The sequence below is a fragment of the Toxotes jaculatrix genome, chromosome 11, assembly GCF_017976425.1.
Source record: "Toxotes jaculatrix isolate fToxJac2 chromosome 11, fToxJac2.pri, whole genome shotgun sequence".
Classification (NCBI taxonomy): domain Eukaryota; kingdom Metazoa; phylum Chordata; class Actinopteri; family Toxotidae; genus Toxotes; species Toxotes jaculatrix.
In genome coordinates this window covers 22,511,345-22,529,509 of record NC_054404.1, presented here as the reverse complement: position 1 = coordinate 22,529,509, position 18,165 = coordinate 22,511,345, and the positions used below count along the sequence as shown (strand labels likewise).

General features: G+C 41.6%; 1 protein-coding gene and 1 long non-coding RNA gene across 2 annotated transcripts in view; one reads left to right on the top strand and one right to left on the bottom strand.

Annotated features, from left to right (window-relative positions):
• The window catches only part of fancl (FA complementation group L), a 23,196-nt gene extending 5,031 nt beyond the window's left edge, over positions 1–18,165 (bottom strand). Inside the window, exons 1-9 of the mRNA XM_041050078.1 lie at positions 17,877–18,165; positions 17,211–17,269; positions 16,950–17,010; positions 16,342–16,398; positions 15,932–16,029; positions 9,305–9,401; positions 6,998–7,066; positions 688–838; positions 417–500 (exon numbers count right to left, since the gene is read on the bottom strand). Coding sequence (XP_040906012.1) covers positions 417–500; positions 688–838; positions 6,998–7,066; positions 9,305–9,401; positions 15,932–16,029; positions 16,342–16,398; positions 16,950–17,010; positions 17,211–17,269; positions 17,877–17,963 — 763 coding nt within the window. The 5' untranslated portion in view covers positions 17,964–18,165. The remainder of the gene's footprint in view (positions 1–416; positions 501–687; positions 839–6,997; positions 7,067–9,304; positions 9,402–15,931; positions 16,030–16,341; positions 16,399–16,949; positions 17,011–17,210; positions 17,270–17,876) is intronic.
• Positions 776–18,165, top strand: part of LOC121189695 — a 50,283-nt gene continuing 32,893 nt past the window's right edge. The window contains exons 1-3 of the long non-coding RNA XR_005894902.1: positions 776–868; positions 7,791–8,039; positions 12,393–12,504. This is a non-coding gene — a long non-coding RNA (uncharacterized LOC121189695). The remainder of the gene's footprint in view (positions 869–7,790; positions 8,040–12,392; positions 12,505–18,165) is intronic.

The window sequence follows — 18,165 nt, the reverse complement described above, 5'->3', positions numbered from 1 at the left end:
ATCAAAGCTAAGGCAGCAGAGGACAGTATTACTGAGACAAGAACAGATGTTTAAAAATGAAAACTGTAATTCAGCTCTCAGTCATCTCTGTTAAACTAAATATCATTTTCCGAGTTAGCACATTAACATAGGCCACAACTTTTAGAGTCCAACATGATGGAAGCTACAACATTAGACGTGTTGAATCACCCTGATGCATGAAGCCACCTATTGAGTCTTATCCACCAGTAAAGTCAACAACAAAAGTACCTTAAAAAACAATGTACTCACAAACCTCACTTGCACCTGGTGAGTGTATTATAATGAGAGGGCTCTTCCATGCTGTAATGCAGTGTGTCAGTTTTGGGTGTGTAATAAAGTAGATACGCTTGAGAATGCACTTTGAAGTGATGCCATGACTCTGGCGTCCTACGCACCGTGCTCAGCTCCCAGCAGGCAGCACTCTGGTAGCATCTTGGGGTGTCTGGGATCTACCTCCACTTTGATGGATACGTTGTTTCCTGTGCACAGTAAAGTATTAGTATTACTGTATGTGTAATATTTGGTGTTGATCAGTAGCATGATCAGCGTTAGCCTGTGAGGTCTGATGAGACACAGTACAGTATGTGATACAGGATTATACACATAAGGTGCCTGGATGACTGGAATTAGCTGTGCTAAGATCTGTCTGCATGTGTTACACAGTACCAATGGTGATCCGCCTCATGGTGTCAGACCGGCTGGGTTTTTCTGGCTCCAGAATCCAGGTCTTGCTGTCAATCTCGTCCAGGATGTCCCAGAACTCTGTCAGGGACTCCAAAACCTGCAGGAACTGGTTGTGGAGCTGTTCCAGAGTACTCTGCCAAACCGGACCAGAAGAAAAACAGAGGTCAGTTACAACACTGTAAAACACCACCTCTGCTTCATTGTCACTGAAGGCCACTGTCACTTGTAGCTAGCCTGGCTCTGTCCAAACCTATACATCTGTGTTTACTGACCATATCTACTAAATCAGGCTATTTCTTTGATAGGTATACAGCCAGTTAGATATATGCTGAGCTATTTCTTGACAAACTGTCAGAGGAAAGAAAAAACAGTCCAGGCTGCTTTTTTCATACCTGGGTTAGATTTTTATCAAATTTATTTTTAATTTAAACTGAAACATCCATATTGTAATGTGACAGTGGGAAATATTTAAAACACTGAAGGACTACAGCTAACACTCCATAAACTGATTCACAGAGAACTAATAGGCAACTATTCTGATCATGGATTAACTGTTTAAGTCATTTATAAAGCGGAAATTCCAAACTCTCTGGTTCCAGCTTCTTAAATGTGAGGATTTGCTGCTTTTCTTATTCTTTTCTTCTATATGACGATAAATTGTTTTGGATTTTGCTGTTAGTAACACGTGATTTCCATATCATCAACATGTGCTCTGAGAAACTGTGATCAGCATATTTAAGGGTTTTCTGACATGTTATGGACCTCACAATTAATCAGATATCTATTAAGTTGCAGCCCTGCAGTTAAGGTTAAAATAAAGCTAATTCCTGAATGAAATGCCTCGCGACACAGAGAGAGCGCACTCACCCGAATTGTTTAACGTCATTATTACTTTGTGATTCCAACCAAATAGCACACTGAGACCTCAGTCTCTCATACAACCAAGACTTCTACTGTCTCATCTGAGGCAACTGGAGTGAACCGAGAAGTGCAGATAGCAATCTACCAGTTGGTTAAAACTGAAACAACTTAAGGTGCACACGTTCGTATATACACACACACACACACACACACACACACATAAGAGGAGAGAAAGGGAGGCTGATGGAGGTGTGGGAGAGCAATACAGATGGAATGAGAAGGAAAAAATTAGGGGAAAAAATGAACCAAAAATTATGGGTCATTGTGCCAGCACAGTGCACACAATTAAGCATCGTCCAGGTGCTGAGAGCCTCAGCAATTACAGCCCAATTAATGCCAGTGGCATGATTACAGTTACTGCTAAGGATAACTACGCTAAGCCCAGTTCAGAAAGGGAAAAAAAAAAAGAAAAAAAAGAAGAGCCGGTAATTGAATTCTCGGTGTATCTGAGAGAAGAACATGGGTGAGGGTGGAAGAGGCTGTAAGAAAGTATGAAAGACGCTGAATCTGAGCAGAGATTTGCTCCTTGGCCATCTCAATCAGTCCTCTTTATCTATTTATGATATCTCTGACTGACCCCAATTTAGCTCTTAAAAGCAGCCAGGCTCAAAGAATCCACTCTTTACATGGATGCTACTGAGCTCAACTCTTTTTAACCTATTTTCAATAAATCCTTTAGTCAATGAGCAGCCGCTAATTTACAAAGGAATTAAGAATAATTCTTTCACTACTGTAAAAAAATCTGAGACTTTTCATAGAACTGTACTATAATGCAGCATCATGTTTGTAATGGTTGTAAAAGTTACGACTGTATCTGTGCTATAAACCTAATGCTAACTTACTAGCATTCTCTGTAGCTTTTGACTGTTTACAATGATCTTCTTCAGCAAACTGAGGTGTCATCACATGACCAAAGTACAGTATCAAAAATGAAACCAAAGTAGCCTGTATACTGTCAGATTACCCGACCCTTTCTCTTTACTCTTATTACTTCATTTTTGGCTCATGTCAAATAGTGAAGCAAAAATAAAAATCTTAAATACTGAAAGGAAAATGCGATATACAACAATTAGGTCGAATCAGTAAAATTAAAAAATACATTTGAATAGCGATAACTTTTTCAGAAATCTTTCACATCATAAATTAAATTTAAAAAAATCCAAATAGTTTTTGGTTACAGCCTCTCTTTTTTCCCCCAAATTTTATTTATTTATTTATATTTTTTTTGTATGTGACTGGTTCAGATCCAAGTAAAATGAAAGCCTGGGGTTTTCTTAATCCTAAGGTGGCAATCAGGACCAAAGAGTTGAGAGGAGGGTAAATCTTATGGTTGTGAGATGATTAATGGGATGGGAGAGAAAAGGAGATACGTGGAGATATGTGGCCTATGTTTTTTTTTTAAGTTTTTTATTTTTCTCAATCTTGCTCTCTTCTTGTTAAATACTGAAATATTTCACCTCCTCAGCACAAACTACTGAAATAAATAAAATGGTGATATCACTCTTTGGCCAAACTGCACAGAGACATATGTTATATGATGAGGGGCCATGAGTCCAAACTACAGGGCTATATAGGCTCACATCCTACAAGTTTCAGTCTATTGATCAGAAAAGTGAGCATTATGGAGCAATTTCATAGATGTAATTATTAATTACAAAAACAATAAACGAACCAATTGGTATCTATCATGATGTAATAATTTCAGCATTATTTTTTTCACTACTACTGCATCAATCCTCAGTCCACACACACACACACACACACACATTCACATTTTTATTCACACTGAAACTTCCTCAGTATCTTAATACATGCAGGTTTTGGTGGTTAAAAATACCCTTCGTATAGTCTGCAAGCACAAAGGACACAAACTACACACACACACACACAGCTTTATTTTTCTTCCCATTCTAGTTTCACACAAATGCACAGAGTGGCACGTCTTGGCCCTGCAACAGAGCAAGCAATAATTACTCATTCAAATGAACATGTCAGGACTGCCGACAGACAAGCCCTTCCCCCCGCCACACACACACACACACACACACACACACACACACACACACACACGCACGCACACACACCCTTCACACATCAGACAAAAACACACTTGGCACAGACGTAAGCACATGCACACACACATCCACACACACTTCAAGTTGCAGTGTGGGAGAGATCCATCAACAGCACAGCAGGCAGACAGGCTCCATACGGTAGCGCTGTTCTAAGCTGGTCCTCACTGTACGCCTGCCATGTATCAGCTCAGCAACACACACACACACACACACAATATATTTGAAACAGAAATGCAATGCTCAGATATGGAGCAGTAGTTTTTATGATTGACAAAGCGACTGTTTGTGACTGTAAAAAAACAAGACATCTGTGTGTGTGTGTGTGTGTGTGAGTGTGTGTGTGTGCAGGCTACAGTGAGTAAGTGACACACAGACTCTGAGGCAGTGGCAGAGATGAAAAGCAGAGTTGGAGGGAGAGAAGCAAGACGGCAAACAACAATAACGAGGAGGCAAAGACATACAAAGAGCCCACAGCTGGTTTTACAACAAAGCACTTCATTGCCAATTACAGTGGACGAAATTTGAGGGGCTGAAAGAAAATGTCTTAATAGAGCAGGAGGAGAGGTGTTTTGGCAAATTATGCAACGGGTAGCAGAGGGCGACTCAAGTGTATTAGTGCAGCGCTTTAATCACGGGTTGAGGCTCAAATGGCCGCAGAGCGTCACACCAACAAAAGACTGAGGGGAAACATCACGATGTCCACGTCTGAGGCTCTGAGGACCAACAAAAAAGAACCTGAAAAATATCAAATCCATTTGCCAAATACGGGAATGAGACAGGCTAATCCTCGCAATATAACAGCTGGAAATTTGATGCAACCCCGAAATGTCTACGACATGTCGATCCACCATGTCTGTTTACAAATGATGACATGTAACAAACTGTTCTGAGTTTAACCTCTGCGGCTCCATGGCTGCCCTTTGGGGCCTTACAGCATGTTTACACAGCACATGTAGCATGTTAGCAGCTTCAGTGCTCAGTCTGATTCTACACAGGATGTGTTCATGCACAGTGACGAGTGCAGGTCATTCCCATTTTAACAGCGTGCAGAGCTGAGATACACTATCACTGCAGTCGTGTGTAAAACAGACTTCAAGCGAATGGGGTGTGTGGGGTCATTCACAACACCGGGGGCCTTGTGGGTTCACTGTGGAGGGGAGAGACACACTGATGATGATGATGACCCTCTCCACTGTGCTCACTGTGCTTGCAGTTCCCATAGCAGACACTGACAGGTGGTCAGGATGCTCTCTCTGTGGTGTTTCATGGTGAGGACGGGTGGAGGCAGGCTCACCTTCTGCCGCTGACACAGGAAGTGCTGCGTGCAGAATACAAAGTACTGTCCTGTGTGAAGTCAAAGAGAGGTCTTCTCTGATCTACACTCACAGAAACTTTGTTCACAGCCGTGCCCTCGATGGTCAGTGGTGTGTGGTCTGTGCGGCATCTTTCTGAAGATAGCCTCCTTCTCTGTGTCCATGTTTAGGGACAGGTTGTTGGTCTCACACCACGCTGTCAGTGTAGGTCCATGTCTTCTCTTGTTTCTGATGAGGCGCACCACTGTTGTGTCATCAGTAAATTTAATGATGAGGTTGGAGCTGAAAGACGCGGTGCACTCGTGTGTCAGCAGCATCAACAGGAGTGTGTCTGTTCCATCAGATGCGTCTGAGATAAATGACTGAAAAACGTGGCTGAAATGCCTCCTGTGTCTTCACACCATTAAGGCGGATTTGTCGTTGTGCGTCGCGAGGTGTAGCTTTCGAGCTAACCCACGTACATGCCGCAGCTGACATACATGGAGCTACAGAGCCTGTCGAGTTTCCACATGAAGAAAGAGCTGTGATTGGTCAGTTTGGGCTTCTTGGATTTTTCTTTATCAATCAAAAAGCAGCTGATATCTGGAGCGAGACTGCTGTTTACCCCTCGTTTCAAACATGAATCCAGCTCCGTGCAGCCTGACAGGAAGAGCTGCAGACTGTGTTTAGGGCTGAAAGAAATCCAACCATCTGTCACCATGCAACTAAATGTGATTCTAAGTAGGGTTAGTGCGTAAATAAGATAGCAATTTAGAAGAATTTTTAATTATTTTTTTTTTTTTGTTGGACTACCAGTATTCGTGAAACCACGACAACCGGTTTCATCATAATTCGTTTTTTGTTTTTTTTTACCAGACTGATCTCAGAGGCAGGAAATAACATTGACATTTCCTGCTCTTTCTGAGGTCAGGGATGAACTTCAACTTTTCAGTGCTATAAAAAAATGTTTTATGACAAAAGTTAAGTTTAGTTTTTTAAATATATATTTATATAAATAATGTAGAGCTTTGTTATGTTGACCCCACTAGTGAAATCCAACCTATGACCTTGCAGTGGTGTGTGTGTGTGTTGTGTTGTTAGTTTTTTGTTGTATTTTTACATGCACAGATCAGTCACATATCATGCCTACACCATAAACGCTGCACTGCAGCACTTCACACTAGTATTTAACCCAAAGGTTTTATAACCTTTCGTATACAAGTACGTTTCACAGCTGAGTTACAGATGAGCGCAGCGCTGCTAAAGTTAAGTGAAACTAATAAAAGTTCAAAAGTGTCACATCCTAAGAACTTTTTTTTTTTTTTATTTGAAGTTCCTTTAGTGCATTATCATGCAGACGTTTTCAGGAATTTAATCACAGTGGACCTTGCCTGGAATGATGAGAAATGTTGTGAAAATTATAGAATGCATGAAATGAGCCGCATGAATGTACATTTCTTAATCATTAAGAGCAGTATAAAGGAGGCTGACCTTTACCGGCTCGCTGGCCATTTTCACTTTTGTCAAACTTTAAATGAAGTCTACCACAAACCCAAATATCTGACCTCAGAGACAGACTTTCACAGCCTGACTGCTGATGTTTAATGTTAATTCTTGTGGTGTCTTTCTTTCAGATGGAAAATATCAGTTTTGATTTTTGTTTTCCCCCACAGAGTTTAAACTCTCTGTTATTTGAAGTTACAGGAAGAGCACAAAGTCAGATAAACATAAAACAGAGGAATATTTTGATGTGTGAGATGCATATTGTGGTTTACGGCTCATTGGTTAGTGCATTATGACTTTACTGGATTTATAATTTGTCAAACACTAAGAAAAAACAGTTTCCTTTTATTATTTAATGATTTAATGATTTTCTTTTAAATTGTTTGCATCAGCTCTGGAGAACCGACAGAAGAATGGCTATCAGCAGAATTTCGAGTCTGGGTTAGAAATTCAGCTGACAGTTGGAAGAATTGTTTGGTTACACATAGTTTCTTTACATACCTGTGGCGTCCACGTAACGACCAGGGGGACCGGCAGGTCAGCTGAGCATTCAGGGGCCTCTTCAGGGTGCTGTGGGTGCAAAAGATAGGACTTCAGATCACTAAAGCCCTGACCTTTGTGTCCATGAGTTTCTTTAACTTACAGTAGATTTTGTATTGTTTCTTTGTGAGTGCAACTGCAGAGTGAATCAGACATTTATCTGAAACAGGCCTTCCCTTCTCATTTTCCAGTTTATTGCGATCTTAGTTATATTGTAGTGAAAAACAAAAACTCCATTTTGTTCTCTGCTCCCGTTTGAACTTACTGGCTGATGCCATTTGCTGTTAATGCAAACACAAAGTGCTTTGTCCAAGTTTACCTGTTGTTTTGATAAAGGGCATAATCCCCATTGTTCTTTGCAGGCTTTTAATGTGAAATGTGCAGGAAGTGTTGTTTTTTCAAAGGTAATAATTAGTGGATGAAAACAGTATTTCTGTTAAAAAGAGAAAATCAGTGCATACGTGTGTAGAATTTTACTGGTGGAATCTATGCTGTGCAAATGTACATCATAATGAACTGACCACGTTAGCTATTAAAGTACAGGTAATTTTACATTCCTTAATGGTTTATTATAGTAACTGGTCTTTATTTGTTTGTACTTATTAGTTGTCACTGAGCTATTTGAATACTATCTTCTGTGTAAGTCAGCCAAAACTTCACAAGGTCTTCAGTGAGAAGCTTGTTCAGGACATACAAGCCAGACTTCCTCCCTCCTTTCACCTTCAACATCACACTCCTCTCTGTCCTTTCCCAGCGCGCTTCCCTTCTCACTCCCCTGCCAGCCGAGCCTCCATGTGTCCGTGCCAGTGCTGCCTCCTCCCTAGCTGTGCCTGGTGAGGGATGACCTGGCGCCGGATCTGATGGAAGCAGCTGGAACGTGGGGAGGACTCCAAGCTATTTTTTACCGGGTGCCAGAGGGGTGAGGAGGGCCAGTTGGGCAGGTGGGCACAGAGTGGGGTCCCACCACCCTTCCCTGTCCCCAGTGGATGTCATCTGGGCTTAGGTAAGCACCACCTCACCATGCCACCCACCCACCATTCCCTAGACTGTGCACCACTATCACTATGGGGTACTTAAAATCCTGCCAGAGAAGTTCTATTCTAAGATTTTTAGAAAAGAGTTTCAAAGAGGCAGGCGTGAGAAACACATCTTTAACTAATAATTAATAATAATTAAAAAAAAAGTATTGTTTTTAATTTATGCTTTAATCAACACATCCATGTGATTTATAAACACACTCTAGTTGTTGTGTATTGCTTCACTATGATTTTACTTTGAAATACAGTGATTTACATAATCTGGGTAAAATGCTGGCTCCGGTCCGCCTGGCCTGGCCTGGGGACTCACAAGGACGCTTAAGCCTATTATAGGGGGTTACCAGCAACATGAGGAGTACTTTAACGTCACCATAATTTAATTCATAATAAATGATCAGATTCTGAGAATTTGCAAGATGATTCTCACACACAACAATCAGGGTTCATCCACATTTGGACTGATTCATCGGACCACACTGGATTATTTATCCTTTTTTTTTTGCCCCCAAGACTCAAAACCTTTCTCTGCTTTCATGATTTTTCAAAACTTTTCCAGGCCTTGCAAAATGCAAATTTCAAATTCCATGTCTATTCCAGGTTCTTCATGACCGTATGATTTGTACATTAGAGTTTGGTTTAGACACATCTAGAGTTCAGTATTGAAATGAACCAAAATCGACACATTTTTCCTGGAACGAAACGCCATTAAACTCAATCTGTCACCTCTTATCTGACAGTCTGGACATCTGTGACATACAAACATTTCAAACACCCTGCCCTCTGCCGTACTATTCCACATTTACTGTACCTGCAGCAGGTACAGGTTCTGTGTACTTCTCTTAATAGCAGCGAGCAGAGACAGCAGCTATGCAGATGAGTGTGGGTGTATTGGTTTTCTCTATGCATGGAGGAAGCTTTCCCATCATGCTCGGGTCTGTGTATAGATGTTTTATCTGTGCTACATCTTAGTCACAGCGAGTTATCGTGCCTTTCCACACCCTCTCCAGTTTGACCTAGATTTAGGGGAGCAGATGTAAATCACTCATTTGCTGTCAGCGAACTGAACATCCAAAATGCGCTTGGCGCAGTCGACCTGTTTGGATTTGGATCGGCTGCAGGTCAACATCAAGCTGTAGAGTTTCCCATTTGACGATGAATAATTGTGAAGATTATTCAGTCCTTACAGTAAACTGTGTGTGTGTTCCTGTGTGTGCAGGAGTGTGTGTCTTACCTTAGACTGGAGTTTAATAGTGAGAATGTGCTGCCTTCCAGAGAAGTCCTGCGCTTTCAGTCTTAATGTTCGGAACTCTGTGTCTATGGACAGCAGCCTGAAGATGGACACACAACACATACGCAATAAATCAACATCCATTCGCAGAGAAGTGTACACATAACACTGTGCACTGACAACTGCCATCATCCATCATTAATCACAGCAGCAAAGAGCAATACTGAGACATCAGCTCTGCCTTCAGATTTATGACTGTGGATACCAACACAGTGACACCAGGCTCCACATTAACACCCAGATCCAACAGGACACAACTACAAGTCATTTCCTCCAAATTCTAATTTGCATTCTTCCGCAGCAAAGTTTTACTGTCTGGTTTAGTCTCCCCATTTTCATTAACCTAGTTTTTATCCCGGATCTGGATAAGCGGGTGAAGACAAAGACAGTTTCCAGTGACAGCAGGATTATTAAAGCAGCCTTAGTAAACCCTTTGTGCAGTACCTGCCCAGCAGCAAACAGCAGACAGACACAGTTAGAGATCAGCTGGTGAACAGCATTTAGCAGCTCAGGAGCCAGATATGTTTTCTTAGGAGCTGGTGGAGACCAAAACAGAGCTAAAAGAGGAGTGAATAATGAACCTACACTCATTAGGTCTCAAAAGAAAAGACTCCAAATGAATTCTGATGCTGGCTGTGTCAGCTGGATTTGTGAATAACTCCACCTCCTCCTGTCTGACAGACTGGCCTTGATTACCTTACCTTAGTGTTAAGCATTTAAGTTAACAGGGCTACTGAAAAGTGGCTTACAGATGCCTCTTGCAGTCTGGCAGCATTAGTCCTTGAACCTTTGAGAGTTTCCTTCATCTCTTCCCTTGACCTGAGAGCCTTGTTGTCAAGTCCACCAGCTCCGCCTATATAATCTGCATACTGAAATCCAATCATAATGCAGGCAGAATTCAGATAAGAAGTGCTTAGTAATTCCAGGTGGAAAATTGGGTATTTGGGGTGTTAATGTTATTGTTCTGTTGTGGTTGTTTGCTTAAAGACAGCTAGACAGGACACGACTGGACAACTGACTGCTAACAGAAAGCAACCTAAAATAATAATAATAATGATCATGATAACAACATTACAATGATTTTAGCTGTTACAGGAGTCTGATTTAAGCTCTCGTAACATTATGTGTCTTCCAATGACCTTAAGGTAGGTTCCCATTTTCAAGCTTGAGTCAACCTGTAAATTAGATCCCCTCCATCCTGAGCTAATTATAACCTATTGAAGCTGAGGACAAAACACTGATCTGGCCTAAGCATGCATCAACACTGCTGTCAGATTTACTGCTGCTCTAGTCCGTCTCTAGTCTACTGAGACTCGAAGACAAAATACTGATCTGAGACAAAGGATTTAGACAGTCCTCCTCCAGATTTACAGTACATTCTGATGGACGCTCTGTGCTGAGGCTGACATGGCTGTATATCTGCTGAGGATTTATGGAGTGTGGTAGAGGGGTGTGATGTGAGCGGTGTGCTCAGGAATGACACACACACACACACACACACACACTTAGGGAAGTGATGGAATGATGGGAGACGGTGTCCGATTTGCCCGACTCATAAAAGTGTCTGCTTGTTCACACACTTGAAATCAAATGCCGGCGAAGGGCAACAGTGTTGAAGTGTCACACGCACACGAACATCTACCCATGCAAACACATGATATCATCGTCATGCCGATTCGACTCAGTCTAGCTTTCTTGCAAGCTGACCCGAAGATAAATTTCTGCTACCACGCTTACACAGTGTCCCCTCCATCACCACTCCATCTATCTCTAAAATCATCTGCATTACATACACACACACACACACACACACACACACACACACACACTTTCCATATTTAAAGTATGTGTCGATGCTTGTATCAGTGCTACCTATCAGGCCAACAACAGCCAGCTGAGAACTTCTTTAATGGGAAACACCCAGGTTACTTTAGGTACAAAAACTACGCACCCATAAAATACTAATCATTGCTAAGATTTGTGTAAAAACACAAATTTGTCAAGCAAGACTGGTTAGCCGACGTGTGAGTGAAGAAAGTGACAAGGATCCAAATGAACCAGTCAATAAAATACAAAGTTTTACAAAATAAAAAATACAAAAATACAAAATTCACATGTAGTTCATTTCCAAGTAGGGGTGAGAACTATGCTGAATATATGCGGCTTATATTGCGGCGTGTTCTAGTCTGTGTGTGACACATAAAGGTGAGATGTGTGTTTGTATGTGGAGGGAAACAGGGAAAGAGCCTGGAGTGAGTGAAAGTAGTGAGGTGACGCACCAAAGTGACTTTATACAGAAACTCTGCATGTCCACATGTCCACACCCACCAAATACAACAGCAGAATAACCAGCACACAGGCAAATGACTCTGGCTTCTTCGTTTTACAAATCAATCACGTTCTTGTTGCTTTGACTTATTTATGTTAAGGGTCTTTGTTGAGCTAGAGCTCTGTAGAACTGAGCTACAGTATACAGGCTCTACAGCGTGCCTACATTTATTATCATTGAACAGCTGTTAAAAGTTGCCTGGTCTGAATAAACACTGTTTGGTTAAACTGTGTTAAATTCTGTTGTGGTTTCCCCCTTTTTGCATAAAGCTTTACAACCGTTCCAATAGAAACCACTACTGAACATAAACAAGAATATTTTAATGCAGACAGATGTTTCATCTACAATCATCCTACCGATGTGAATGGATCATTTATGAAGAGCTTTAGATTTCAAAATATCAAGATACCTATTGTGTATCACAATATTATAAATACACCATATTGCCAGGCCCTATTTCCAGGTGGATATTAAAGTTGTAAAACAATAAATGTGCTTAATGCAAAAAAGACTGCAGGAAACATAATATTCAGCTGCATTTTAAAAAGCAGAGTCAATATTAGAGGACAAATCAGACTCGGGCTCAGTATCACCACACTTTTAAGGTTTAGCTCTGTACAAACAGTAGTGACAATGAAAAAGTCATCGGTGCATCGCTAACACACAAATTTCCATCTCCTCTCTTCTGGGGTCTCATGCCAGGATAACAGTGACTAGCTGCCGCCCCTACTTGGCCATGATGGAAACAGCGTGACAGTCAGATGTCCTGCTGGGAAGACTGATGAGAGCATCCCATTTGCAACTCCACAGCCAAGTGAGCTACTTCCAGACAGTGCACCCCATGCACATTTGTGCTTGTATGTGTGTGTGTGTGTGTGCATGTATCTGAATTTTTTATTTTTTATTTTTTTGTGTGTGTTGACAAAGTGATTCATGACCACTGAGATCAACAGACCTCACCTGGATTTAACTATAACTCTAACTAAAAATAAGGAAGTCATTAGGAGCCATTTGTTAATGTGGAGCTGAGCTGTTACAGCGTCTTCAGTCAGTTCAGAGAAAGGGCTGTTCCATATAACCATTTAAAGCAGCGGCGTTTTCCAGCCGTATAGACACCTCGGTATGTTCATCTTACCTCTGGGGAAAATACGCAGAAGTCAGGAAAAGAAAATAATATCAATAAGTTACAGTTTCAGTAATAACTTTCCCTTGTCTCTGGCTTGAGAGTTGCTTACTTTTTTTTTTGCACTATCAGCGCTTGTGTGTGTGTGTGTGTGTGTGACATGAGTAAGTCACATGTAAAATGATGGCATACACAGGGGACAATGTAAGACGCATGCACTCAAACATAATGCATGTGCACAAAAACACCTATTTATTCATTAGCGTGGTTTACAGTCTAACTGTACTAATCAGGACTTTATCATTATTTGCTGGATGTAATTGCATAACTCCCAATACCATTTGTGATTGCATTTAAATCACTGGATTATAGGAGCAATTTATTAAATGGCCCAATAATGCAGCAAAAACAAAGATGGGAAAAAAAAAAAAAGAAAGAAAGAAAAAGAAAATCCATGTTGGAAACATCTACTCCCTCAGCCCCGGGCCCGGTTGGCCCAACCGAGCCCTGCTGTCAGAGAGCCACTATAACTGGCCTCAGAGGAGCAGCAACACAGTGTGACAGAGTGATAACACTGTGATAAGAAGAGACGACGTTCTGTACGTACACCGAGAGGCTGTGAACATGGAGTGCCAGCTGTGCCCGTAATGAGCCCCGGAGCTTCCTGGGCCACGTTTTTGGGGCCACCAAGTGATGGCGGCTGACCTACTTGACCTCATTTTCCATTAATTAACACGCGGTATGCCATCTCCAGCCAATTAAGATGACCACGCTCTCACTCTCAAATGCAGAAATGGAGACAGAGTGTGAGAGAGAGAGAGAGAGAGAGAGAGAGAGAGGGAGAGAGATACAGAGAAAGACTGGCTAACCTGGCCCAATCAGCAGACAGCATTACAGCTGAAAACCCCTGGTGGCTATTAACACAGCCCATACAAATTAAGACGCCAAGCGAAACTCGAGTGCTTTGGAGATTGAGGTTCACTGTGTATAATGTCTCCTTACCGTAACATGACACTGAAAATGATGTTGGTCTCATTTCCAGCATAAAGCATAGCTTCACCTTCCCTTCTCCTATTAAAACCTGAGACTCTTCAATTAGAGCCATTTGCATTTCGCTAATATCATAATTGTAGCCATGGTCATTAATAGGAGAGTGGAAAATGAGTGTAGTAGTCAAGGCTTAATCCAAGCTGGGGGAGAACAGATATCTTTCCACTAACTACCCCCCCTCCACCCTCCACCCCCCCCCCCATCCTCCTCCTCCTCCTCCTCTCCTGACGAGTGGAGACGATGGTATTAGCTGGGCCTGTCTCCACACGTGGGCTGAGAGTTATTAAATGTGACCCGGATTTAACTATAACTCAATAACTAAAAATAAGGACGTCACTGAGAGCCATTCGTTAATGTGGAGCTGTGTTGTTGCAGCCTCTTCAATAAGTTTAGACTGCTGGGAAGAAAAAAAAAAAAAGACAAGGACTGCTCCATATAACCATTTAAAACAGCAAAGTTTTCCAGATATATTTAGTTAAGTTCCATTTTGTGTAATAACTTTTCCCCGTCTCTGGCTTAAGAGCTGCTTACAATGGCCTGTTTTTATTTCTTGGTTGTCGAAGATGAAGTTCCTTGCACAGCTTTAACAGAGAAGAGGAGAAACAATGTGTTGATATCTAGATCATCGTGAAACAAGCTCCATTAGCAAGTATGTCTGCAGGCAAATTACTTTCAGAGTATCTTAGCACCATGTAAGTGGGGAAGAGAACAGGGAGCATAATTTGATTATCACTCGATTCTCGCTGTAAGCCAATTTAAACAACTATTTACATTTAGCGGCGATTCATTCAGCAGCACTGCAGCTGTAGTTTACTGAGTAACACGGATCATAGTTACATTTCATCTTTAAGGACCACCCTTAAAGATCAGATGAATTGTTTGGTGAAATAAATGTGACGGAAATAAAAGTATAAGTTCGCACGATGTTTCCTGGCAGGACAGGATGTTTCTGGGCAGGTGAACGTGCTCGAAATGTGCTATTGCATTCCAGCCAGTTCATTTCCAGCAATGTACAGAACCTGAAATCTGAGTGCTGCTGAGAGTTTTAGCACCCAAATCACCTTACATTTCAGTTTCTGTTTAGTTTCATTTTATTCAGCCACTCTCTCATTAGCTCTCACCTCTCATCTCTAGTGTCAGCTGAGGAAAACAGATCATGTCTGAGCCAAAGTGTATATGATGTGTGAACGTACACATGGACCATTTAGCTGACGAAAGCCTGAAACAACTGCAGATTTACAATAAAAACCACAGTGCATTCGTTCACACTCTGAACAGTGACAGTGACACTGAGACACTGACCCTCACTGTTAACATCAGGGCCATTTACTGGTGCTTAAAGCCAAATACAGGACAGTTAAAGTGAAGTCACTGTATTCTATGGTTAGGTTCGGTCTGATACTGTAGTGACCTGATATATCTGACAGCTCTGCATTAGTTTATCTACATGTGTTTCTTAACATAGAATCAGAATTTGAGCATTGACAAACGTCTGAGTCTGAACAGAGCGTGGAGACAGAGCAGGGAAAAGGACAGCCTGTGACCCAGGTGTGCACTGTTTAACCGCTTTTTTTTTCCTTTTCAGTGTTTCCCACAGGTCGAGAGTTTATTTGTGGTGGTGGGTGGCGCGGCATGTGACCAGTGTGCGGGCAGAGACTCATGCAGTTTAGAGGGGGAGAGTGTATCCCATGTTATTTTCCGTAGCTACAGGTTAGCAATGTTCCCTGAAATGCCACTCATGCAGGCTATTGGTAGACACTAGCTAGGAGGCTGCACACAGAGAAGCCTCTGGTTCCCACTCAGTTACTGCAGCACACACAGACACACACACACACAGGTGTGTGGCCAAAAATGAGTTAGTCTGAAAAGAGTGAATTAAGGTGAAATTGAGTGATTTTATCTATTCAGGTGGGTCTTCATCTACCTGGGCGGGCTGCCCGTGCAGAGCCTGCGTATGGGAAATGCTGCATTACAACTAGCACTCTAACATTTGATAAAGTTAGCGGCTAATGCTCATTTAAAACCTGGCTCCAGAGCCGGTGTTATTGCTCCTAAAGGCCCCACTTACTTGTCCCACCCGATGGTCTCCATCTCAGAGATGAGCTGCGAGTAATACTGTGGAGGTGGGATGGAGCTGCACTCAGGACGGCTCTTCAGACCCACTTCCTGCAACGACGCAGAGAGCGCTTCTTATTTTAAGCCCGGATTACTATGCACATCATTACACAACTTAGCCACTCGGCACCATCATCTCTCTGCTAAAGACAAACAAGATGTATGAAGCAAAACTGAGTCAAGGCTGAGTCTTGCACATAGGCTACACTTACACTTTTCATTCATCTAACAAAATATATATGTACACATGTGCCTCACAATCAAGGCTTATTGATAGTGCCTGAAGGTTCCCATGTACTTCCTAGTCTTAAAGCAGCAATGTCAAAGTGAACGTGTTAACCGCTGTGTCATTCTCCTCCTTACCAAGACAGTCTTCAGCTCCAGTAAGAAACTGACAAGATCAGCCGACTGCTGCAGCCTCTGTGAGGAGTCAAAGAAAAGAGAAAAGACATCCTTGTATGTGAGGATAATGAAGTGACAGTGTCTCCTTTTTTTTTTTTTTCTCTCTTCTCGCCAGCCATTCAAATCAAACACAGTGTTTGTGATTAATGGGGGCTGCCACCAGCTTTAATAATTAATGATAGCTTAAAGGCTGTGAAAATAATGAACTTTGCAGCCCGGGGTGAAATATCAATCTCATCCAAATAACCCTGAGGGGCCACATAACAAATAGGGACATTTTCCAGGCGATGTTAATTAAACAGTGAAAAATATTTTTCTCTTGCTTCTGAGTGAGGAAAGCCTAATGGGTGACAGAGAGTACAGGAAGGACGCCAGGCATGAGGCAGCGAACACAAAGGAGCCAAAAATGACACGACCAAAGTAAGCAAATAAATAAATAAATGAACCACACAACAATCAACAGGATCTCAATCAAAGCTCGCTGACAAAACACAACAGCAATTATTATGATGCAACAAGCAGCAAATACTGCACAGGGTCTGGTGCTGTGTGTCTGGCGTAGAGTTTACCTGCTTCACTATGGGCTCATATCCATGCAACAGGTGTTTTAACTGCCAACTGCAGTGCAGCCTGCAACACAAAGTTATGAACAGTTACAACAACTCTAAAACAGTAAACAGAACATATTCTGAGGCTATGTAAGGACTTCTAACTACACAAGCTCCTTATTACACAATTATAATTTATTGAAATGTTGGCATAATTTGTGACATCAGTGATACATGTGGGATAGCTCTCCTGTAAAGAGAAGGTGAGATGATCATATGTACTTGGCCCATTTGAGCTGTCGATCCGGTGGCAGAAATATTCTCATTCTGAAGTCTCGTTCCTAGAAACACAACATGACTTGAAGTTAAATGACAAATGTGCTGTATGATGATTGCAATGCTAGGCTGCAGTTAAATATTTACTACATAAATTAGTAAGTTTGTTATAACTACAACTAACATATCCTAAAGGTTGATTGAACTAACATATCAATGAAGAACATGCCGAACTCCATTCACAAACTGGACAATATAAATATTATTTGCATATTGAAAGAGGAACGTTAAGGGTTGGTTTAATTTTAGTCCATGTCTGAAACGGCTGGATCAAACGTTCAGTTCGGCATAAAACACGTCGTCAATACCAGATTTAAAAACAAAATGTCGCCTTATACAGTTTGTTCCCATTCTATTATAATTAAGTTCTGCTAACACTGACATACTGTAAGAGGTGGTGGGTGCAACTGTCAAAAACACAGGCTTTTTAAGTGCAAGCCGAATTTACGAGCGGCTCCTTGACATTCGCGAAATGTCACGTTATAGCAAGTCTATCACACAAGTAAATCTGTCCTTATCTTTTTAAATTCATGCATTTCTCACTGCAGACTGCAGAGTCGTTCTTATGTCGGTAATGAACATCCCACAAATACATTAACATTAACAAGTTACCTGGACAGTGACAAATCCGTCATAGATCGTTTTCTCACTGTTGAGAGGTAGAAGTAACGGGTTGTCTTTTACCAGTGAGCTCTCCATCGAACTTAAACTTTCAGCCTGAGGTCAAACCTGATGATCGCTTCCTTAGCTAACGTTAGCGAGCCTGATGTGACAGCAGTCAATCACGAATTTAAATCATTCAGTAACCTGAACCAAACAAGTGACTTTAGAGATTTTAACCGGTGCTAATAAAACACACACTGCAAAGACGTGACTTTGTTTTAACCGGATTCGTGTAGTT